Source organism: Pectinophora gossypiella, chromosome 1, assembly GCF_024362695.1.
Source record: "Pectinophora gossypiella chromosome 1, ilPecGoss1.1, whole genome shotgun sequence".
Classification (NCBI taxonomy): Eukaryota; Metazoa; Arthropoda; class Insecta; order Lepidoptera; family Gelechiidae; genus Pectinophora; species Pectinophora gossypiella.
In genome coordinates this window covers 16,560,594-16,586,841 of record NC_065404.1, presented here as the reverse complement: position 1 = coordinate 16,586,841, position 26,248 = coordinate 16,560,594, and the positions used below count along the sequence as shown (strand labels likewise).

Below are 26,248 nucleotides of genomic sequence, written 5' to 3'. Positions count from 1 at the left end.
CGTGGAAATCACGTGATATCAATTTATCTATGTTTCAAAGTCGTGAAATCGAATACAGTGGTTAAGAGCCAGAGTTGGTATTCGAACCCGTGACACTGTTCGGGTAAGCCACGCGTTCTTCGAACAGTGTTATCATGGATTCACTAACATAATCAACAACCTCCGTGGTCCAGTGATTTAGCGTTGGGCTCACGATCCCGAGGTCCCGGGTTCGATTCCCGGTGGGAACATAAAAAAAATACTTTGTGGTCCCTAGTTTGGTTAGGACATTACTGGTTGATCACCAGATTGTCCGAAATTAAGACGATCCGTGCTTCGGAAGGCACGTTAAGCCATTGATCCCGGTTACTACTGACTGATGAATTTTGGCGGCTCAATAGAAACCCTGACAACAGGGTTGATGAGGTTGGTACTCCACCTCATAAACCACACGATAGAAGAATAAGAAGACTAACAAAATTACATCGCTACCGCATACCGCCCTGAAATGACGCGTTATCGAGTTCATCTCATGATCTCATTCAACCGTGAACCTGCAGTCACGCATTATAATGAAATTGCAGCCACTACCCGAACTAGATCGACGCGAGAGAGACGCGAACTCATTAATTATTATTCGAAATTTATTTATTAAATTGACACGTTGACAGTCCAGTGATCCATATACGGGTCATGACGGACTAGCTCCATACGTCCGTGACCCATACATGGGTCACTAAGAAACGACCCGGTACGCACTAAGGGCGGGTGCTCCACTTGGATTCCGGGTAACTTAGCAAAGATTGAAGTAATATGCGGGACTTACAAGGAAATCAAAACGTTTTGTATGGGGACTGTTAACGTGTTAAATATTACATGATACGGTTATTTTATACGGGGGCCTGTTGTATTTCCTAATGTTTATAGTCCTAAAGTCGATTTTCCGAACATCATTTTCCTAATATTTAATTGTACTAATGTTCGATCATCCTAAATATTGATTATCCTACCGTAATACTTGTCCTAATATTCTTTAGTTCTAATATTAATGTCCCTAAAGTTTGAAATTCCGAATTTTTCATTCCCTATATGATCTATTTGACATATTTTGGTTAGTTGTGACCATCGAGGCCCGAAGGGCCGAGAGGCGGCGGTGAAGATTTGTTTCGTAACGACAGCAGTCACGGGTGCGAGCGAAGCGAGCACGGAAATTCGCGGCACCCCGACACTGTAGATATAGGTTACGAAGGCTGTATGGCAGGGGGCGAGCAAAGCGAGCCCCCTGCCATATAGCCGAGTGGGTTAGGTTACTTGTGACCATCGAGGCCCGAAGGGCCGAGAGGCGGCGGTGAAGGTTCTCTATTGTATTCCCTAAAATTTCATATCCTACTTTTTATTTTCCTTCACATTTTATTTAGGACTATACATTTTAGGAATATAAACGATTGTAACTATGGACATTAGGGCTTACCATCATTAGGATGAAAAAAAATAGGGCAATGAACACTAGGAGTTAACAAAATTGGACTAGGATCATTAGGACATTCGATACTTAGGACTAAAATGTGAAGGAAAATAAAAAGTAGGATAAGAAATTTTAGGGAATACAATAGAGAACCATTTTATACTAAGTATTAGTGACCGTAACGAAAAAAATAGGACGTGTACTTAACATAACAACGTAACACAGGCACAGGCCTCCCCCTTTAATCAACCGGATGTACGGAGCATACTCCACCACGCTGCTCTAATGCGGGTTGGTGGAGGTTATGCTAGTAGCCCGGGACCAACTTAACACCAGCGTTATATTTTTTCTTTTTTGACAGTTGCAACTGGAAGCGGGTGCAGGCGAAGGCCCGGGCCCGCCAAACAACAATGCCGAGGGCGCAGTCGCCAGTCCCCCGCGCGACGACAACCATAACGCGGCCCAACCAGTCGCCGACCACCGGGCCACGCTGCTCACGCCCTCCGGTCAGTAGCGACATCATTACCACACTCAAACTCATCATCGCTGCACTCAAACTCAACTCAAACTCAAAAATATCCTTATTCAGTTGGTTATATACCCTCCGGTCAGTAGAGGCATAATTGCTACACTCAAACTCAAAAATATATTAATTCAGTTGGTAATCTGGTCAGTAGCGACATCATTACCACACTCAAACTTAACTCAAACTCAAATATATCCTTATTCAGTTAGTAATATAGGTACCCTCCAGTCCGTAGAGACATAATTGCTACACTCAAACTCAACTCAAACTCAAAAAGATATTTATTCAGTTGGTAACATACTCATCCTCTGGTCAGTAGCGACATCATTGCTATACCTAGACTTAACTCAAACTCTATAATATCTTTATACAGTTGATGATGACTCACCCTCCGGTCAGTATCGATATTATTACTCAAACTCAAAAATATTTATTGTTTTATTTTCAAAAATGTCTTTATTCAGTTGGTAATATACTCTTCCTCCAGTCAGTAACGACATCATTACGATACTCAAACTCAAAATTTTCCATATTTAGTTACTAACATAGTTACACTTTGAATCGTCAATAAATATATTTTTGTCAAACGTCTCATTCACATATAAAACCCATCATTATCATCATCTCCCTACCATTATCCCGTTATTCACAGGGTCCACTTACCTAACCTGAACCTTTTTCAGAAGCGACTGCCTGTCTGACTTTCCAACCCGCGTAGGGAAAACCAGCCCAATATAAGTTAGGTCATATACCTTCGAAAATGCATTTCTCGGGAATGTGGATTTCTTCACGATGTTTTCCTTCACCACTGAGCACGTGATAATCATTTATGATCCAAAAATGAATTCGAAAACATATTCACATAAAACTACTCTCTATAATAAGAACTTCATGGTTTGAAAATTGTCCTTAAAAGTAATTAGAATCCATGTTGGTTTATTGGTTAATAGTTTCATTTTCCTTTAACTGGCGATGTTTACTTGATTAACCTTCTGCGAAGTTGAAATTAAGTTCAATATTGACGGTAAATATCAATAAAGTTTAAATGTTATTTGATTCTGGGAATATTTACCACGTAATATTACAGCTACGCAGGAAATGTGTAAGTAGGTCGTATCCGGAATAACAGCATATTAATTACAGGTTGTGAGAAGCTGCAGTGGTTTTAGGCGGATGAGACGTTCGTTATGTAAAAAAATGACGATTCAGAGTGTAACTATGTTACCTACTGAATAAAGATATTTTTGAATTTGACTTCTATCTCTTTTCTTGATTGAAATCATCGATACTTCTTGTAATATTATAAATTAAATGTAAATGCATCTTTGTCTAGGCTTTTCACGACCATTGTTGGACCGATTAAAATAAAACCTTGAATAACTTACGCTAATGAGTTATTAATTCATCTTAAGTGCAGTTTTCACTAACAACCTATCACCTTGGTCTAACAGAAAGCTCGGTGAGGTGCGGGTACTTGCGATGGATGTACGTACCTTTGACTACCTCATTGTATCGTCGTAAGTTTATTTTATGTGTTGAACAGCTATAAAAACTCAACTCAAACTCAAAACTCACCCTCACTCATCCTCTGGTCAGTAGCGACATCATTGCTATACTTAAACTAAAATCAAACTCAAAAGTATCCTTATTCAGTTGGTTATATACCCTCCGGTCAATAGAGACATAATTGCTACACTCAAACTCAACTCAAACTCAAAAATATATTTATTCAATATAATTTATTCGGGCTCTCAACCACTGAATTCAGCATTATGAGTTGGAATCAGGAAAGGCACTCCTTGCGAGCAATGTTTATGTGCCATGTAATAGGGGGCAAGCTTATCCTGATTCAAACTCATAATGCCGACTTTAGTGGTTGAGAGCCCGAGCTGCAAATCGTTTTTCTTTTTTTAACGTGACTTCTTGTAGGTTTGCCGCAAATGGCATTAACTACTTGGCCGGATGGCATTAACTACTTGGCCGGATGGCATTAACTACTTGGCCGGATGGCATTAACTATTCGGCCGAATAGCATTAACTACTTGGCAGAATGGCATTAACTACTTGGCAGAATGGCATTAAATACTTGGCCGAATGGCATTAACTGCTTGGCCAAATGGCATTAACTACTTGGCCAGATGAAATTAACTATTTGGCCGGATGACATTAACTATTTGGCCGAATGCCGGTACTTGGTCGGAAAGCCGAGACGCGTTCTCTGGGTAGGGATGCCACTGATTGGGCAAAGATAGAAATGTGTTATACCCACCTGTAAGATTCTAGAAGCCTGTCAGTTTTGAAATTGCCGTCACTTGACATGCAAAATACATGCAAGCCAGGAGAGCTAGTGGCGCGGAACTTCCAAATAGCTTCGTCTCCCAACTCTTCAAACAAAGTTAGGCTAAGTCAATTTGTCCTACATTGACATGCGACGTGCGAGGACGCGTGCGAAGTGTAGTTTGTGGACATATTGAGTAGCGGCACGGGCGCGGGAGCGAGAACTGTCCCATACTATACAGGGTGTTAGTGTCATCGTAACGAATACTAAGGGGGATGATTCAGACTATTTCAGACCACGATTCTAAGTGGGTATCAAGTGAAATTTCCTGTCGGAAAATTAATGAAAATTTTAGTGTTTGTTTCAGTTCCATACTTTTGTGTAAGTAGTATTCCTTATTCTATGGTTTGACGGTACTTACAGAAAAAAGAAAATTACCTACCGCGCCCGCTCCCGCGGGTGATATTGTACAACGGGTGTATGTTTAGCATACAATTTTATCGAAAAGCTCTGTTTTTCTGATGCTTTGTTTACGCGCTTCACATATTGAAATGTTCTACAAAGAAAAGAAAATGTCTAGGAAATACTAATGGGGGGAATCTGTCAAAGACGATGCGGAAGCATAGAAGTATCGTGAAGACAGAAAAATATTATGTAAGTAATTTCACATACTTAATAGGTATCGTATATTTTTCCGGGATAATATCTTTTTCTGCGCTTCAGAACTCAAGTAGCAGATGTTGGAGAAAAATCTGCTAAACTGAAGTGGGAATGGGCGGGACATGTCTGCCGTATGCACCCGGAAAAGTGGGCCAAAATTACATCTGATTGGTCCCCACAGGGTCGTCGACGACGAGGCAGACCACAAGGGACGACCTTTTCGGTCCAAAAGGTCTACTTCCCAAAGGACCACTGTCCCAAATCGTCTACTTCCCAAAACGGCAACTCCACGGTGGAGGGACGAGCTGGCTTCCGGCACACTTGGCAGAACGATGCCCAAGAAGGGAGGGTTGGAAAGAGAAGGGGGAGGCCTTTGCCCAGCAGTGGAACATTAATTAGGCTACAGAAAAAAAATATCTTTGCTGGCTGGCTGTTCTGTTCATGTAATCCATCATAAAAACAGCTTCAACGTAAAGAGCTTGTATCCTTAAAGAAACTTACAATAAAGTGATAAATCATCGCATGGTTTCATAACAACACTCTAGAGCACTATTGATCAGAGATGAGTCATCAGAAATACCTATCTAAGTAGGTACTTCTTGTACTTACTGACGCACAGATCTTTTCTCGATTCACGGCCATGTTGCATCTTAAGCATCGACCTTACAACATAATAGACACCACCGCTTTACAATAAAGCGAAGACAATAGTGAATTATGTCATATCACCCAAAGATTGCCTGGAAGAAATTGCTACCACGCACTGTCTCTCAAGATAAAGGTCCCCTAGTTTGAGAGACAGGGATACCTTGTGCTTTTAAATAGCCACCCTCAAGGTTTAGTTTTACTTTTAGTTTTAATTTAATTTTAAGTTTAGTTTAACTAAAACTGGTTCAACCGTTTTTACTTTTTCTCAATTTTCGCCATAGTAAATTATGTTTCTTTTGTAACCTTAGAGTAATTATGTATATCTAAGGCGTGGGGCCTGGTTACATTTTCATATATGAATTATAGCATTCGCAAGTTCTAAACCTACAAGTGTTTGTCGGTTATTATTTTATAATTCCGAAAATTTGGATTGTTGGTAGAAACTAGCGATCGAACATAATAATTCGTTGGTAGGTTTATAAAAACTAGCCAAGACAGACATTAGGCTACAATACATTATCTTATGTTATAATAAGATATGATATAATACTGTTACTTATAAATACATTTCAGGACTGACCATTGAACTTGGCACCCATTTAGATCTCACTTCTTTTGTCTTTGAAGTCGACAACCAAGGTATTTAACATAATATTGAACTTGGCTGTCATTTCACATTTATGTTTTTGATTGGATATTAGGAGTCCAGAGGCAGTATCGTCGATGGCCTCAAGGAATGATTTAGGGTAACGATTTTCTTCCGGCTTTTACAAATTGATCGCCTGATGGATGATCGCCGGACCTTCGGCACAAAATTAATTTACTCAATTCAAGTAATACAGAATAAGGGAAAACGAACGTTTACAAGCCGATAAGTAAGAGTAGAGAGAAATGTTTTTTTTTTGACGTGACTTATTGTAGATTTACCGCAGATGGCATTAACTAATTGGCCGGACAAATGGGGAGCGCTGAGGGCTCTCACCTGGTACAAAATTTAAAACAACAGGCCTGAGGGTGCTCAGTTGGGCGCGAATCTTGGCTCAGGGCATCGTCTGAGAGAAAGAATATTTGAAAGATTTATCGATAGCGCTGAATGAGTGAAATCGTCGACCACGCCGGCGGGGTCGGTATTTGCTCTGGTAGGTTGGTGTGTTTTTTATCTTCTTCTTCTTCTTTCGGTGTCGTCTCCAGCCGGAAGTTGGCGATCATTATGGCAAGCTTCGGTTCGTCCATAGCCCCACGAAACAGTGCTCAATCTAGGTTGGTTTCAGATGATCTAGGTAGCAATATGACTCACGGAAGAATGCGAAAGCGACCTCATCAACCCTGGTGTCAGGGTTATTATTGAACCGCCAAAGGCCCCTAACATGGCTCATGTATTCGTTCTTCTATCATGTGGGCTGTGATGTGGATTACCAACCTCAACAACCCTGGTGTCAGGGTTACTATTGAGCCGCCAAAGGCCCCTGACATGACCCACGTAACGACTACATACTTACAACAGTAAGTAGTAATCGGGACCAACGGCTTAACGTGCCTTCCGAAGCACGGATCATATTACTTTCGGACAATCAGGTGATAAGCCTGTAACGTCCTAACCAAACTAGGGATAACAATCTTACTTTTTCAGACAATCAGGTGATTCAAGCCTGAAAAGTCCTTATCAAACAAAGGACGGTCTCACAAAGTGATTTCGACAATGTCCCCATCGGGAATCGAATCCGGACCTCTAGATCGTGAGCCTAACGCTCTAACTACTAGACCGCGGAGGCTGTTACGGGATGGCAATCAGAGAACATCTAAGTTTCCTTTCAATCCCACCCAGACGTGGAACGTACGAAAAACTGAACACTAATTTCCTTTTAACAATGGGAGCTTTATTACTCGTTGCAGTAGTGTGGTGGAACTGATTGCTGGAGTTCCCAGAACTCCTGACGCTCTGAAACCACTGTTTCACTGAATTTCCCGACTCCTAGGTTTACATTGAGTGGCCTCCGTGGTTGAGCGTTCACGATCCCCGAAGTGCAGTCTGTAGAATACCGACATACTGGTCCCCTGACATGGCTCAAGTACAGTCATGAGCAATATCGTGTACCCACTTTAGAACCCTGTCGCACTATCATATTTGACATTTAATGAGACTACCGGTTTAATTTGTAAAAAAAGTTAATGTGACAAGGTTTCAGAGTGTAGACATATTAGTAGTCGTGACCGTACTAATTTAATATTACGTCACTCAATGAGACTCCTGAGAGAGAAATGATTTGTTTGTACGTAACAAAATGCTGGTAGTGTATATGACTCGCAATTTCACGTGTGCCGACCCACCCTTGACCTGTCGGAATCCTCACAAGGTACGAATCAGACCCGAATCAGGCGTTGAAGGATATCGATCGGATTGGATCAGCCTTTGTTTGGAAACAAAATTGAATTGTATAAAATACTTATATAAAAGGAGAGCTGTGGTAGCCCAGTTGGTAAAACGCTTGCGTCGCTTTGAGGTCGCAGGTTCGAATCCATGGATTTTCCAACATCTTTCAATATTTAATAATATCAATAGAATATAATTGAAATTATTTATTATAAAAGGACGCCACACACAAAGCCAAAGACAATAACATCACTTAATTTTTTTTCACAAAACAATTACAAAAAGCATAGGAGGATGTTCATTAGAATAATCATAAGATGGTGGTGGACGTCCTGAGATAAAAGGGCCTCACTCAGCACAAGTCGCGGCGTGAACCACGGCGCTGGTATATATGAAATGATAAGTACTTAGAATTAATGTAAACGTTTCAAGGGTATGTAGCTAGGTACTAATATTACGTAACATCCTAAGTTCTCAGAGATTACTGAAGGCTTTTACAAAGTCCTGAACAAGTTTGAACATGAACAGGTATTACGAGATGATGTAAATAATAAAACAGAAGAGGCAATATAGTGAAACTTTCGAGGCTTTTAGCTTTTGCCAATACTTGGAATTGTACCAAATTTACTTCTAAGGACTGGAAGTGATCGAACACGTTCAGCCGCCTATCTTTTCCTTTCTAACACGGAGGTCCCGAGTTCGGATCCCGGCTTTACAGGCTGATCACCTGTTTCATTTCACACCCCACACGATAGAAGAATAGGAGGTAAGTAACCTACTATTCTTTAAAATGAATTTGCTTTCCTGCGATCCTTTAAAATATGGCCCTTTGACACACCCCGGACACTTCATATATAAAAAACCTCGTTTTACACAGACACTACACTTTCTTTTTCTTCTTCTATCGTGTGGGTTGTGAGATGGAGGACCAATCTCATCACCCCTGGTGTCAGGGTTACTATTGAGCCTTATCTTATCTTACTTTCGGACAATCTTGTGATCAGCCAGTAATGTCCTAACCAAACTAGGGACCACAAAGTAATTTTTGTGATATGTCCCCACCGGGAATCGAACCCGGCCCCTCCGGATCGTGAGCCCAACGCTCAACCACTGGACCACGGAGGTCGTACACTACACATTGACGCCATACTGTTGAAGGCTAAAGTAAGACCGAGGGGTGAGGTAAACCTAGCTCAGCCGCTGGCGGGGAGCGGAGAGTTGCCATTCTATGCGTAGTATTATTCGTTATGCTATGCCTTTGACAGCTCCACCATTCTCTGCCCACATAATAGGGTATCCTCTATACAATAGGATGTAACAGAAGATAATGAAGTAACTAGAGCCTTTGAGAGCTGGCTTCGGATTGCATTTGAGGAGCTCGGTGGCGCAGCGGTTAACGCGCTCGGTCTGCGATTGTTGAAGTAAAGCAACTTTCGCAAAGGCCGGTCATTGGATGGGTGACCACAAAAAAAAATGTTTTCATCTCGAGCTTCTCCGTGCTTCGGAAGGCACGTTAAGCCGTTGGTCCCGGCTGCATTAGCAGTCGTTAATAACCATCAATCCGCACTGGGCCCGCGTGATGGTTTAAGGCCCGATCTCCCTATCCATCCATAGGGAAGGCCCGTGCCCCAGCAGTGGGGACGTTAATGGGCTGATGATGATGAGCCGGAAAGTCCAATTTGAGGTCGCAGTTTGAATTCCTAAACCAACCAAAATAATAAGCCTAAACCAACAATTTTCGAATTTGTTTTCGATTTTTTTTAAAGATAAAACTTTATTTAACAAAATTTAACAAAATAGTTAATACAGAACAAAAATATGAAACAAAACAAAAATTAAATAAAACTAAAACAAACAAAACTCAAAATAAAATTAATTATGTACAATTAAACTACAATTAACACTTCTTGTTTGAATCGTAAATCATTGTCTCAGCGGTGAAGGAAAACATCGTGAGGAAACCCACATTCCCGAGAAATTTACTTCGGTGTTATATGACCTAACCTATTTTGGGCTGGTTTTCCCTTCGCGGGGTTTTCCCTTCTTCTAACCTTCCAAAAGTTAGGCAGTCGTTTCTGTAAAAAATCGGACCTCTCAGGTTCGGTAAGCGGACCCTGTAAAAAGGGGATAAAGCTAGGGACATGATGATTTAGTTCTGTGCAATAAAGTATATGAGTTGATTTGATGATGACCATGTGCGGCTCCGTGCGTGCGAGCGGGACGAAAAATCCGATGGAGTAGGAATCTGAATGATCACCAGCTAAGAACCCTGATATTTGCTTTACATAATATTGCTAATGCAGTTTTCACTAACACAGTTTTCCCGACCTTTATAGACGGCGATACAGCTCACTATCTATTCAAATTCAAAAATATCTTTATTCAGTAGGTAACATAGTTACACTTTGAATCGTCAATTTTACATAACGAACGTCTCATCCGCCTAAAACTACTGCAGCTTCTCACAACCTGTATAGCCGGGGAAAAGAAGCTGCAAGAAAAACCTCGGCACACTATCACACTATCACGTTGGTCTAATAGAAACTCGGTGAGGTGTGGGTACTTAGATCATCTTACGATGGATGTGCCTCGACTACCCCAATTGGGCTATAGTCGGGAGCTTATGTTAGTATAACACCCGTTCCTCGACTCCGTCCCCAGTTGACTTAGATAAAATGTATCTACATATTGGCCCCGATTCCTGCAGTCACCTCCTATTACTTTAAGTTATACCTGTCATGTTCTTATCCGTCGAAAAGGAAAGGGACGGATGATTGACAGCTCTTAATTTTAGTAAGAATGAGTAAATGAATGAATATCCTGAGCGAATCAAAAAGGTATCTCGCTGGTATGCAAACCGTTTGACGTGTGTAACATAATTCTGGGGAGTTAGTGGCCAATGTAAAATTGTTAGACGGTTGTTTTAGATTTGTGCTTAAAATTGACGTGTGTTCCATACATTTTATACTTGTCGATTACCCATCCCTTTCCTTTTCGGCGGATAAGAAAATGACAGATATAAATTGAAATAAAATTAGATGGTGTTTACAGGTTTTAGCACCAATAAACAAAAACAATATAAAATGTAAAGAAAAAGGTTTGAAAACGGAACACGGGGTTGGCAACAGATCATTAGTTGTCTGGAAGCTTTCTTCTGAGCCCAATTAAGAGCGAGTTGACCCACATAGCTCGAGATAAATGGTGGATGCCTATCCTGATGTACAGACGGACAGATATACAGGGTGTTAGTGACAACGTAACGAATACTAGGGGGATGATTCAGGCGTTTAGGCGCAGAATGTCCACTTCGCAAAATGTCCAATTTTCCGTTGCAAAATTCACGTTTTTCTTTTAATTCATTACAATTCTACCCTTGGGATGGAAAATTTCACTCAGAATTATGGTCCGAATCATCCCCTTTAGTATTCGCTACAATTAACACCCTATATATTATGATAACGTATAGCAACCGTAGTCCTCATTAGATCAGATTTCACGTTAAACATTATCAAAACACTAAGTAAGTTTAATATGGAAAATTTCCATCATTCTGTTCCAGCGAGACGTCCCACTAATCCAACGAAATCAACTCGACACACTTCGGGGTAGTTACGACGTACATTAATTACTTAGATGAAACGCCTGCCACAAAATGAATAGCAAATTGTTATAAATGACACTCAGACATTTACGTTGCTTTGTGTTGGACGAACTTACACTACTGTACTTTAATCAAGTGATTCTTTAACTTGAAACAATTATTTATGTACATTAATATTGCGTCACTCACAGTAAATTCAGTAAAAAAATGTTAACAAGCGCCTGCTAAAAATATATATTTATGACATTATGCGCTGGCCCACTTTTTGCTCTTAAAAAAGTAATAGGCGTTCAATTCAATTCAATTCATTTATTTGCAAATAACCAATCATATACATCAGATGCAAATTAATATAAGTTAATTAAGGTAACAATAGGTACATTATTCAATTATTTAGTTCACAATACATTTACAGGACAATAAATACAAACATAAGAGACACACACACACATAGTAATTACTCTTAAATTAACAATAATTACTATAACAGTTATAGAGTAAGACACGCACATATAGTTAACCAACATAACAAAAATTACAATAATATATCATAGGAATAAATAAATAATAGAACATGTATTGCATAAAAACGAAATTATTATTTTGATGTTTCGCAAAGGTCAGGTCGTTCAGGTCGGTTAAATGTTTTTCGAATTAAATATTTCTTTTTGGCTTTGATGTTAAAATAAAATACATATATTCAATTTATGTAGAAATTTGTTACATTACATCATTCTCAGTTCCTCATATCAAGGAAAAATATAATTTATATTTTTCCCTTAGAAAATTGTTGAGCCATATTAAATTATTTGTTAGATTTTTCGTAACATTCGAAATGTTCGACCAACTGTGCTTAATTATTGATCCCCGTGTATGTTATTATAAAAGGATACAGTATTATTATCAAAGTACCTAATCGAATTCAGTGGTTTAGAGCCCGAGTCAGGAGATTGTATACCAATATTTTATGTTTATTTTTATTTTTTTAATGAACGTCTAGGGCCCTGTGCCGAGGTTTTTCTTGCAGCTTCTTTTCCCCGGCTATACAGGTTGTGAGAAGCTGCAGTAGTTTTAAGCGGATGAGACGTTCGTTATGTAAAAATTGACGATTCAAAGTGTAACTATGTTACCTACTGAATAACGATATTTCTGAATTTGAATTTGATCCGAACTCGTGAAACTACGATGTAAATCACGCGTTCTTCGAACAGGGCTATCATGGATTTTGCATTTATAATTTTAAATACAGCCACGGGTACCAATATGTATACACTTCGATACTATGTCACATCAACTATTTTGACAAATTAAACCGCAAGCCCATTAACGTCCCCACTGCTGGGGCACGGGCCTTCCCTATGGATGGATAGAGAAATCGGGCCTTAAACCATCACGCGGGCCCAGTGCGGATTGATGGTTATTAACGACTGCTAATGCAGCCGGGACCAACGCTTAACGTGCCTTCCGAAGCACGGAGGAGCTCGAGATGAATTTTTTTTTGTGGCCACCCATCCTATGACCGGCCTTTGCGAAAGTTAACTTCAACAATCGCAGACCGAGCGCGATTACCGCTGCCCCAACGAGCTCCTCATACGAGCTCCGTAAGTCTTATTAAATGACAAATATGATAGTGCGACAGGGTAGAACATGATATTACTCATGAGTTCATGACTGTACTTATAACAGAAAGGTATAATAGAAAGTTCGGTGAAGAGTGGGTACTCAGCACAGAAAAGAAGAAAGAGGTTGGAAAGACCCTAACGCGCGTTTTATATGAGAACCACTGTCGCCGGTTCAACCCCACTCTCTTTTACTCCTACTCCTGCAAACAGATAACTACGATAGCTCTACTGCTTCTCAGATTCTATAGCGACTTTACAAGCAACGTACATATTTTATATGACAGGATGCAATTTCATCATTACTTTTCGTAAGATTACTGCATACAGAAGTATTTTTTTTTGATAAACTTTTTAAAAGCTTTCCTGTGATAAGGAGGTATTTAACGAAACGGCCAAGCCACATATTTTGCCTAACGTTGTTGAGTTTGTGAACTAAGGGTGGTATTAATAAACTAATCTCAGCTTTGACTGCCCTCAAGATCGCGTCAATGTGACAGTTCTTATATAAAAACAGGGACTTGAGCATGATCTTAAGGGCAGTCTCAGCTGAGATTGATTTATTAATACCACCTTTAGTGTTTGCATAGTTAGGGCGCGTAGAGTTAGAAGCTTGGTTCTAAATGAGATTTGATAACGAAACTTATAATCCAAACCAAAGTTATGAGGATTCAAAAAATCGACGAAACCTTCCGAGGAGAGGTAGGTAGTGCCTGCCCTTGCGCTTCGCTTTGCTTGTCTTGGCGGGGGCGCTACCGTGCCCCCAGATAGAGACTTATGTTGTCCAGCAGCGGGCGGAAAGGATTGAAACAATTAGATTAGGTACTGAAACCAAACAAATAACACGTGGCGAAGGTTACATACAACAAGTTCAGACGGTAGAGTCACTCGACATAATAATGACTAAAACATGTCAATGAAAGAAGAAATATTATCATTATGTTATAAATGAAATAATATTAGAATTTCTTGCATTCATATTTGACGGTACTCACATCCAACCAGATTTTTAATCTTTCCTTAACATACATACATAAATACACACCGGGGTAAGCAGAGACTATGAAATTGCATTTGTTTCGATCCTGGCACAATTCTATAGCTTCCTCCACATTCATCAATCATTTCATATACGCACGCAGGTTCAGAGTAAATTGTACTGAACCTTTTCCAAGGACATCGTTATCATCTGCGTCATCTTTCCTTAGAGACTCGCCAATCGCTTCCCATTTTGTAACACGGTAAATTCCCGATATCGGGTAGTTCTCCGAACACCGGAAGCCAATATCGTCATTACCGTTAACCCAAAATTATCCTAGCATCGTCCCCATAAATTATCCCGTTTCTCACAGGGTCCGCTTACCCAACCTGAAGATTTGACAGGTCCGGTTTATTACAGAAGCGACTACTCTGACCTTCCAACCCGCGAACGGAAAACTAGCCCCATACCATACAGGCTAAAAGGCCACACAGGCGTCACATGACTAAAATGCGTTTCTCGGGAATGTTGGTTTCCTCGCGATATTTCCCTTCACCGCTGAGCACGTGATAATAATTTATGATCCAAACATGAATTCGAAAACAAATTCGACAATCATTGGTTTAGGCCTGTGCTGGATTAGAACCTGCGAAATCAAAGTGACAGGCAAGTGTTCTACCAACTGCGCTACCACGGCTGCTCACCCTAAAATTATCCTACTTTGTATTTTTAGAAATTGTTAGTTAGGAATTACGCAAGTCAGCGAAATACATAAGTTTTGACTAGATATTTGCAAAAGGCAAAATAATCTAAAATTTTTTACGTTTACTGTACTTAATGATATTTACTTTTCTTGTTCGAAGAATCACTCTAGCACTGTTCATTATTGATATTTATTACAACTTCCGCGTGAGTGGGTATGTAATTAAAACGTTCGTCGTACGTCATAGAATAAGGAATACTCACTTACGTACACGTGTTATAAGGGTCGTTCTTCTTTTTTAGCGACAATAAAAAGACATTTTCTCGATTTATCGGATTTAACATCTTTAAAATCATTAAAGATGTGTCTGTAGAGGACTATTTAGTGGTTCTCTTTATCTTGGTAACATACTTTTCTTTGCAGGCGCATTCCAAAAAATATTGTGACAGAGTGGCCCTTTTCATCGGAGACAGCATTTCAATTTACCACTCTGTCACATAATTTTGTGAAAAACGATCAAGCTACGTTAATAACTAATTGAGGAACCGATTAGTATTTTGCTTGTATTTTAAGTATAATAAGATAACTATATTTTTGGACAATCAAAACATGAAATAAAATTCTAAAACATAACTTATCAGAAGCAGAACGAAGGACAGATCATTGTCGATAAAAAAGAAGAACAACCCATAAATGAATCAACGTGCGTACAAAGCAAGCCCGTTTATTGCACTGAAAAATAGAAAGAAAGAAAGAAAAATGTGTTACTCCCGGACACCACAGACACAGACAGACAGGTACGGTCACGAGTACTAATATTTATACACTTTGAACATACATACATACAAACATAAAATCACGCCCATATTCCCCGAAGGGGTGGGCAGAGCCACAAATAATCTGAAGACTATTTGCAGCCACTTTTGATACATAGTCCTAAGATGGACAACGATGAACCGTATGGTGATAGGGGATCAGCCCATTGCCCATATAGATTCATCATTTTTGGTAGGTAGCTTTCCCATCGTCGGCTTTTACGACATGCACGGGAGGAGAGGCAGCAGAACACATTCTATGTTTTTTCTTTACTCCCAGTTCAGCAGAGGAGCTTACACTTTGAAACCATGTCACATTAACTTATTTGACAAATTAAACCGTAAGTCTCGTTGAATGTCAAATATGATAGTGCGACAGGGTTCTAAAGTGGGTACATGATATTGCTCATGACTGTACATTGCATTCAGCACAGGACAGAAGATTATTGATTTCCTAAATTATAAAAATGCCTGGTATCAAATGTGTTCCTCTAGATATTGCTGTTGCAGTTTCTTGTCATTTCTTCTCAGCTTTAACGTCTTGCGAAATGACGTAGATTCAAAAATGTTACATGGACCTTGATTGACTTAATTGATTGAATAAATGATTCCGAAGATAAATTATAATTGGTACAAGTCCTATAATTGGTAAATGAGGAGCTCGGTGGCGCAGCGGTAAACGCGCTCGGTCTGCGATAGTTGAAGTAAAGCAACTTTCGCAAAGGCCGGTCATAGGATGGGTGACCACAAAAAAAAAGTTTTCATCTCGAGCTCCTACGTGCTTCGGAAGGCACGTTAAGCCGTTGGTCCCGGCTGCATTAGCAGTCGTTAATAACCCTCAATCCGCACTGGGCCCGCGTGATGGTTTAAGGCCCGATCTCCCTATCCATCCATAGGGAAGGCCCGTGCCCCAGCAGTGGGGACGTTAATGGGCTAATGGTGATGGTACAAGTTTGGTACTGGGGCTCGAAGCGGCGCTCCCCGTTTGAAAAACAACCCAATGACTCACAGAACCACTGTGACTAAAACAGTCTATTTTGTCGTAAAAACCGACAGGCTGATAATGTCCTCTTTATTATGTTGGTTCTTAGAATCAGAATCATTTATTCAACGTTATTATCATGGATCAGGAAGGTCATTTTAACATTTTTTGAATCTACGTCATTTCGCAAGGCGTGATGGCTGAGAAGAAGTGACAAGAAACTGCAACAGTAGCTTGATATGAGCGATGAGCTGATAACCATAATATCGTGACAGGGGCCAATGCTCAATAATAAACCTGACACCAGGGTTGATGAGGTTGGTATTCCACCTCACAACCCACACGATAAGAAGAACATTTATTTAAACTGTGAAAAGTAAGAAGTTTAACATAAAATAACATAAACATAAGGAGGTGTTTTTACGGCTAATAGCCGGTACCAACGGCTCAACGTGCCCTCCGAAGCACGGAATCATCTTACTTTTTTTGGACAATCAGGTGATTCAAGCCTGAAAAGTCCTTACCAAACAAAGTACAGTCTCACAACGAAGTATCAGTAAGAAGTTTACAAAAACATATTTATTTTAGATTCTGCCAATCCTGTGGTTCTGCCAATCCCGTTAGGGATTTGGGTGTGAGTTTTTTGGATATCCCTCAGCGTTTCATGCAAATATTCGACGTGCGCCGCAAGAGAAATACCTCTTTCCTTGTACTAGGGTAATGTAAAAAACTTGTTATACTTTGATGTCGATGAACATCTCAGAAATGTACCTATTTGATTGGATTTCTTTTAAAAAGAGAAGTAGATATATGAAGTGATTTAGTGAGCGTGGGGTGAGTGAGTGGTATGTATAATGTTGTGGATATGTGTGGTGGTGTAGTTGGGTGGAGTGGATTCTAATGAACAACCTCTATTCTTTTTGTAATTCAGACTATAATAAAACAATTATAAAAAAAAAATTGACATTTTACACGAATTTTCCGATAGGAAATTCCACTTGATATCAACTCAGATCACCATAGTCTGAATCAAAAACTAAATTATTAAATAAAAATAATCGAAAAAGACTCCACATTATATGTTAAAATTCATTATTATGCATTATTATACGCTTGAGGTCATTGGATTACAATTAATATCCTATGATAAAATGACGTCATAACGACACGTTTAAATTGACGTAGGGCCTGGGAACGTGACGTCATCGCGGGTCCCGAAAGGGACGGGTCATGGTCAGGTCATGAGGTCTGCCCTTATAGAAGAGATAGAGCGGAAATTCTGTTTTGTTTGAGAAGTTTGCTCGCCTCTGAATCTACAAAAATCAATCATATACCTGTAGGGATAACATTCGCAACACGCTGGTCATTTAATAAATAATAGTAATAAAATACTTTATTTACAAAACATTTACAGGATACACTTATTCTAAGGCGGGCAAAGGCGGCCTTATCGCTAAGAGCGATCTCTTCCAGACAAGCCAGAGGATTATAGTACATATGTACAGCTGCAGTGTAGCGCGCAAATAAGTAAAATAAAATAATAGACACTTTGTTATATGTATATACATACACAATCTTATATACTAAATATATATATTATACACATTACTATAAATATATACATACAATGGTACAGTCATGAGCAATATAATGTACCCACTTTAGGACTCTGTCGTACAAACATATTTGACATTTAGTGAGACTTCATTTCAATTTGTCAAAAAAGTTAATGTGACATGGTACCAAAGTGTATACATATTAATGCTCGTGACCGTACATATGTACGTATATAATGGTACAAAATAAGTGCGCAGTGCAAACAAATGTCAAATTGCAATATTGCTTTTTTAGATGAATTCCTTCGATGTGGTTTTTTTAACCCCCCTGAATGATATTTTGGGTTTGTCATAATAATTTATTTTATTCTTTATTCTTGTCGCTAATCGCTTTCACTCGACAAGTACCATAAGGAGGTTAGGGAAGGAAGAGGCCCTCTCGATAGAGCAATCTCAAAACAAGACCTCTGATTGGATGCGGATTGTTTGTATAGAGAATTGGAGTTCGAAAATTACAGAGCGGTTTGATATTGGACGATTGTGAATTAATAATAAGTCAGTGTGTTCCTGTGGTACAGTCATGAGCAATATCATGTATCCACTTTAGAACCCTGTCGCACTATCATGTTTGACATTTAATGAGACTTACGGTTTAATTTGTCAAAAAAGTTAATGTGAAATGGTACACTAGTACACTAGTACTAGCCTTAAGAAAGTTTTTATTAATTGATGTGTGTTTGTACTGTTGATGTGCCTAATAAATAAATAAATAAATGGTTTCAAAGTATAGGAATATTGGTACTCGTGACCGCTTGCTTCTTAAACGGGGTGCGCCGGGTCGAACGTGTTTTTTTTTTCTTTGAGTTATATCTGCAATCAGTAAACCTCCGTTTGTGTTACTATGAGCAGATGAGCCGAAGGGGAACTTGGCTTTATGAATAGAATAGAATAGTTTATTTGCCAGAAAACAGTACAATAAGATACATTGTTTTAAGTTTACGCGGTTATTATCATAATTAAAGCACATAATAACGGGTTCATATCTGTCTACCCTCTCTAAGAGGGTAGACAGATATGTCTGCCCGTAGAAAATTATGGATCTACCTACTCCACTCCAATCTCATCAGTCATCCCGTGATCATGGCACTTGCAACAGTGTCGAAATATCGGGAGTCTCATATCCCCATTTAAACGCGGTAAGAACCCGTTATTATGTGCTTTAAGTACAATAAGATGTTGCTACAATTTTATGACCAGTGTTTTCAGCTTACACGTAAGTATGCAGAAATCAAATTGTCGTTAATGTATAGAAAAAATAATGATAATATTATAATTAAAATTAAATAAAATTAAAAATGTTAAAGTCCGAATTTGAAATTAAAAAATTCATTTACACTATAGACTGCTTCGAAAGGTGACTTTTTTGAGTTGATTCAGAAATTTTAATCCATTTCCGTCTCCATGATAGGCCGTATTTTTTTCTTTCTTTTTTCTTTCTTTTTTTCTTTTTTTTATGTTTCTTTCTTTCTTTCTTTTAAGACGACGGATTTGGTTTATTTGCAGGGTCGAACGTGTTGCACCAATTAATTTTGGTCTCCTCATTAAACTTCATAACATAACATAGCATCACGCCTGTATCCCCAAAGGGGTAGGCAGAGGTATAGTATACACACACACTCCTCGCCAGCTGTTTAAGTCACATGTAAGACCGTGCATATTGTCATTAACCGGCCACAAATGTTGGAAACCACGTGATACCAATGAATTCAAACTTACAAAGCGATTTCAGTAGTTTAGAGCCCGAATCGGGATTCGAAACGGCGACACTAAGATGTAATTGCTTTTCTCTCTCTCTCTCTCTTTATTTAAGAGCTCCTCTCTTGTTGGTGAAGTAATCGCCTCCATTTTCATTACTCCATAGATAGGGCGTGTAGAACGGTGGTTGCCCCAATCGTCTTCCGTTCCGCAGTACACCGACCAATTTCTCAATCGGTGATGTCCTAGCCAGAGCCTTACCAGAATCAATTTCCTCGGCATTTGTTTTTTTTTTTACTAAATTGATTTATCTCCTCTTCAACAGAAGCGGTGAAGCTGTACAGCGACCGCCTGACGGAGTGGGAGCGGACGGAGATCAGGAAGTACCCAGAGCTGTGGTTCCTGGGGCTGGACTCGAACAAGATCCACGCGCGGTCCAACCTGCCCAACAACTGCGGCTTCGATGATGAGAACGGCAGTTACAACAAAGTGAGTCAATTTGTGAGGAGCTCGGTGGCGCAGCGGTAAACGCGCTCGGTCTGCGATTGTTGAAGTTAAGCAACTTTCGCAAAGGCCGGTCATAGGATGGGTGACCACAAAAAAAAAGTTTTCATCTCGAGCTCCTCCGTGTTTCGGAAGGCACGATAAGCCGTTGGTCCCGGCTGCATTAGCAGTCGTATGGTTTAAGGCCCGATCTCCCTATCCATCCATAGGGAAGGCCCGTGCCCCAGCAGTGGGGACGTTAATGGACTGATGATGATGATGATGAGTCAATTTGTACCAGTGACCTCATCAACCCTGGTGTCAGGGTTACTATTTAGCCACCAAAGGCTCATGTAACGACTAAATATTTACTAAATCGTTGCCGAGACCGACTACCGTGCCCGAAGAACGGATCATCTTATTTTAGGACAATAGGGTAATCAAATCAGCCTGGAATGTTCTAAGCAAACTAAGGATCACAAAGTTTTTGTGATTATGTCAAAAATAAATTACCCACGACCAATGTTTTAACTTTGCAAGGCAACTTTGAACTGTTAATAAAAGATTTACTTACAGTTTTAATTTTTATACATGTGACGAGTAATAGTAATTAAATACATTAGTCAGTAGTTCACTTAATTGTCAATAATAAAATTTACGTCCTTGGAATGTTGGAGATACCAATTTAATGGTAACACTAGGGAATGCAATTCAAAATTCAAAATTCAAAAATATCTTTATTCAATAGGTAACATAGTTACACTTTGAATCGTCAATTTTACATAACGAACGTCTCATCCGCCTAAAACTACTGCAGCTTCTCACAACCTGTATAGCCGGGGAAAAGAAGCTGCAAGAAAAACCTCGGCACAGGGCCCTAGACGTTCTTAAAAAAAATAAAAATAAACATAAAATATTGGTATACAATTGAGTAATTTAGCTGCCTAATATCAGTTCTCAGACAGTTAATCCCATGCATTCATATCTTCTAAATAATCACTAACTTTATAATAACCTTTTTTGTGAAGTTTTTGTTTACTACTGTCTTAAAACAGTTGAAAGGCAAATTCTGAATTCCGACCCGATATCGCAAATTCCGCGGGATTGGAAATATCAATCCCGAAAATTTCGGGATCTCATCTAGTTCATAAAAAAACGTAAAGTTAGGATGGCTGAAAACCGTAGCTGAAATCGATGAAAACTGATTGTTTGTGACAGTTTCAATTCTGGTAAGTAAATTACTTAAATCAAAATATTTTTGGAAAGAAAATAAAAACCTTTATCATTCAATATTACTAGATAAGTAACTAAATAATTAAGTTTCCTTTGGAAATCAGCATAATTAAAACAAAAAGGATACTTAACTCAACGAGATTCGCCCAAACCCGTCAATCTCGAACGGGATGTCGTCATATTACGCTTCGGGATTGATCCCGAAAAAAAGACGAGATCTCGCGAGATTGGGATTGCATTGCCTAGGTAACACAGTGGTAACACTTACGTCATCAAACGGCTAGCAATGGCGGCTTTTCATAGGACTGAACATACCTGGTTTTGTTATACCGTGCAGTTTCCTTTCGTACGTAATACGGAGCTAATGACGTCAGAGACCTTTGCCCTTACTGTGACCTAAAATAGATGCAACTATATTTAGCTTGGGACTTCTAAAGCTGTCTCTTAGATGGACAGGGTGCGGATAAAAAACAGAACACTTTTAACTAATTAATGCCATATCGTTGCTTTATAGCACATCCCGGACACTTCATACAAACAACCTTTTACATAGACACCACACATTGACGTTATAGTACACGCGCATCTGTGTGTGTGACGTCTGGCGCCATACGATTGAAGACTAAACTTTGTCCGAGGGGGGTGAGGTAAACCTAGCTCATGCGCTGGTGGGGAACGGAGAGTCGCCGTTCTATACGTAGTATTATTCCTTAGTCTGTGCTTATATTAAAAACCACACAAGCGCCTTTTTGAAAAATCACATTCGGTTCTGATTTTTGCTAACAAAACCTGGCAAAAGACGACCTAGTTTCAATGCAAGTAAAATCGCCGTCCATGGTCCAGTGGTTGAGCGTTGGGCTCACGGTCCGGAGGTCCCGAGTTCGAATCTCGGTGGGGACATGTCACAAAAATTACTTTGTGAGCCGTTTCGTTAGGACATTGCAGGCTGACCACCTGATTGTCTGAAAGTAAGATGATCCTGTTTCGGAAGGCACGTGAAGCCGTTGGTCCCGGTTGCTACTCACCGGTGTAAGTACGTATTGACATGAGTCGCAATGCACATGAATGTCAAATACCAATATTGCTTTTTTAAATGAATTGCTTCGATGGGGCCTTTTTAACCCCCAAAATGTGATTTTTCAAAAAAGGCGCGTATGGAGTTTTCACGAAAAGATAACAGGCAAAATAAATGTTCGAGGTTTCTGTGTGTTTGCGTATATTTTTAAATTCATTACCTGCGCTATAAAAGTAAATCGGGGGACATAAGGGCGGGTTTTAGAGGCCATTCGCAAGGTCAAGCACCCTTGTAACCTTAGGAAGGGATGTAAAAGGATCGGAAAAAGTGAAGAAATATAGCGAAAATTGGTGTCAGCTTCTGTTTGGCAAGTTTATATTGATTCTCAAAAGAGAATATCGTATTTCATCTATCGTTCTTTCATATAATAAAAGCTCACATCTTTATCCCAATGAAGCACTTTCCAGGCAACGTTTCCCAAACATACATACATAAACTCAAGTATATTTGCCACCGGGGTAAGCAGAGACTATGGAATTCCCTTTGCTTCGATCCTGACATACTTCTCTTGCTTCCTCCACATTCATCAATCGTTTCATACACGCACGCCGGGTCAGAGTAGATCTTACTGGACCTTTTTAAGGTCCTCTCCAAATTGGGCAATGTACGTCTTTCTAGGTATTCCTCTGTCAGCCCCGAGCCAAGGTTCGCGCCCACCTTGGTACCCTCAGGCCTGTTGTGAGAGCCCAAAGCGCTCCCCATTTGTCCGGCCAAGTAGATAAAGCCATTTGTGGCAAATGTTTAAGTCGCAACATATAGATATCCATCTAACTAGTGGTAAATCCGTCGTAAGTTGGATATAATCACCCGCTTAGATCCAAGATCGACACTAATGCTCTTCTATTAGTGCACTCTACTTAGTATTATCAGTTTTTTTTTTAATTTATATCATGTATTACATAATTCCCGCGACCTTCACCAGATCGTCGGTCCACCTTGTAGCGGGCCTACCCACTGAGCGTCGTCCGACACGTGGTCGCCACTCCAGAACCTTTCCGCCCCATCGGCCATCGGTTCCGCTGCCGCTGGATGCGGGCAGCGCAGGACCGATCGTCGTGGAGATCCTTGGGGGAGGCCTATGCCCAGCAGTGGGCGTCATACGGCTGATGATGATGATGAGGATTACATAATTAGGTACATCACTGATACCGTTAAACCACAATACGGTTTGTCTCGGTACCAGTCTCCTCAGTTCGTTCGTCTCACAAACATCAGTAAGTTTTATTATCTAAAGATGACAATAAAACCTATATCAAACTAACCTCACATAAAGAATAACAAGTTGCTATGTTCATCGTTATGATCGTTCGACAAAAGAATGCTAGGATAGGTATCATTTAATGTTACGATAGTGTGCGTAATGAGTGAAACCCGTTTGGTGACTACAGGATGCTACTTTTAACTTTGAATTATTTTTATTTATTTTTTTACTTTCAAGTTAGTGTAGGTATATACACCTGGGTACTAGTAAGGTGTGATATTAAACTTTCGGGTGAGAGCCCTCACTGCTCTCTATTTGTCCGGCCAAGTAATTAAAGCCATTTGCGGCAAATCTACAATAAGTCACGTCAAAAAAAAGGTGTGTCAGGATTGTAAGTGAAACTCCGAGTTTTCTGCTTACCCAAACGGAAAATCGGCGTGATCTTATGTAAGTAAGTACATCTTACTTTTTCGGACAATCGGGTGATTCAGCCTGAAACGTCAACTCCTGACTCGTATTAACTAGACTTATCACCTTTTAAATTGTATTAATGGATGGCCTACAATTTAAAATAAATCTAAAGGCTATGGCTAGTGGACAATAACTATTTTTACGGCTTGAATGAGTAAGTATTTTATTGTACTTGATATCTGGTTGGCGGTATTCGATGCAGTAATAGAAAGAAACCGCATTTCATGTGGCGGTAATAGAGACAAGTGGGTTTTCGGACATAAATTTATTTTTTATCCAAAATATTCACTCAAAATTAAAAATTCTTCATGTACTTAGCAGAAGACAGTCATTACAATACAAATAAAATAAATAAGCTGCACTAGCAAATACAGAAGTACTTTTCTGAGAGGTAATAGGAGCTCGGTGGCGCAGCGGTAAACGCGCTCGGTCTGCGATTGTTGAAGTTAAGCAACATTCGCAAAGGCCGGTCATAGGATGGGTGACCACAAAAAAAAAGTTTTCATCTCGAGCTCCTCCGTGCTTCGGAAGGCACGTTAAGCCGTTGGTCCCGGTTGCATTAGCAGTCGTTAATAACCACCAATCCGCACTGGGCCCGCGTGGTGGTTTAAGGCCCGATCTCCCTACCCATCCATAGGGAAGGCCCGTGCCCCAGCAGTGGGGACGTTAATGGGCTGGTGATGATGAATCAGAGCATAGCTTAACCTGGCGGTAATAGGAGCGTTTACCTTACTTCGTCTTAACTTAGTGAATCACGGCCTTACAAATAAACCTGGTGTAACTTTTTATATCCGATCATAACCTAAGAACAAGCACTATCTACAAATAAACTCGTAATAACTTAAGTATACCTTGGTGTAACGTCTCATATTATCGCGAAACCAACCCTCACCCTAGTTTAAGTTCGGAATATCCTAAAACTGACTGCCATTGACAGATGTGTTTTTTTGGTGATTTGTTGGTTTCTTCTCGGATTTTTTAAATTATCTCCTTACATAGACAGCCTATATACGTTCCACTGCTGCGCATAGGCCTCCCCTCAATCAACCGGAGCGGGTATGGAGCATACTCCACCACGCTGCTGTAATGCGGGTTGGTGGAGGTGTTTTTGTTTACGGCTAATAGCAGGGGCCAACGGCTTAACGTGCCCTCCGAAGCTCGGAATCATCTTACTTTTTCGGACAATTTCGGAAAATTATCTCCTTATTATCGGCTTATACCAGGTTTAACTATTCCTAGTATAATCTTGAAATAAGGATGGAATTTCTATTTGTAAGGCGGACAGAGTTTATTGTTAAGTTTAAATTACCTACTGGATCTATTGTACCTCCTAATATTGTACGTCCGTAAAGGGCAAACTGTTGATACCTTCATAAATATAACACGTATTGTATACAGTTCGACAATAAACGATTATCTTATCTTTTCCAGCAAATCCACGACCACATAGCCTACCGGTACGAGATTCTCGAAGTCATCGGAAAGGGGTCATTTGGCCAAGTCATTAGAGCTATGGACCACCGCACGGGGAGTCAAGTGGCCATCAAGATCATCAGGAATAAGAAACGGTTCCATCATCAGGCCCTGGTGGAAGTCAGGGTCTTGGACCACCTCCGATTGAAGGATAAGGACCAATCGCACAACGTGATCCACATGCTGGACTATTTCTACTTTAGGAACCATCTGTGTATCAGTTTTGAGCTTATGAGGTGAGTGGAATTTGTGTTTGTTTATACAGGAATCATCCCCCTGAGTATTCATTACAATGCGAATACTGAGGCGGATGATTCAGACCATATTTCTGAATTGATCTCAAGTGGAATTTCCTGTCGGAAAATTCATGAAAAT

General features: G+C 39.9%; 1 protein-coding gene across 1 annotated transcript in view; it reads left to right on the top strand.

Moving 5' to 3' along the window:
- Positions 1-26,248, top strand: part of LOC126370561 (dual specificity tyrosine-phosphorylation-regulated kinase 2-like) — a 71,208-nt gene that overhangs the window by 11,118 nt on the left and 33,842 nt on the right. Inside the window, exons 2-4 of the mRNA XM_050015477.1 lie at positions 1,806-1,950; positions 20,263-20,426; positions 25,832-26,109. Coding sequence (XP_049871434.1) covers positions 1,806-1,950; positions 20,263-20,426; positions 25,832-26,109 — 587 coding nt within the window. The remainder of the gene's footprint in view (positions 1-1,805; positions 1,951-20,262; positions 20,427-25,831; positions 26,110-26,248) is intronic.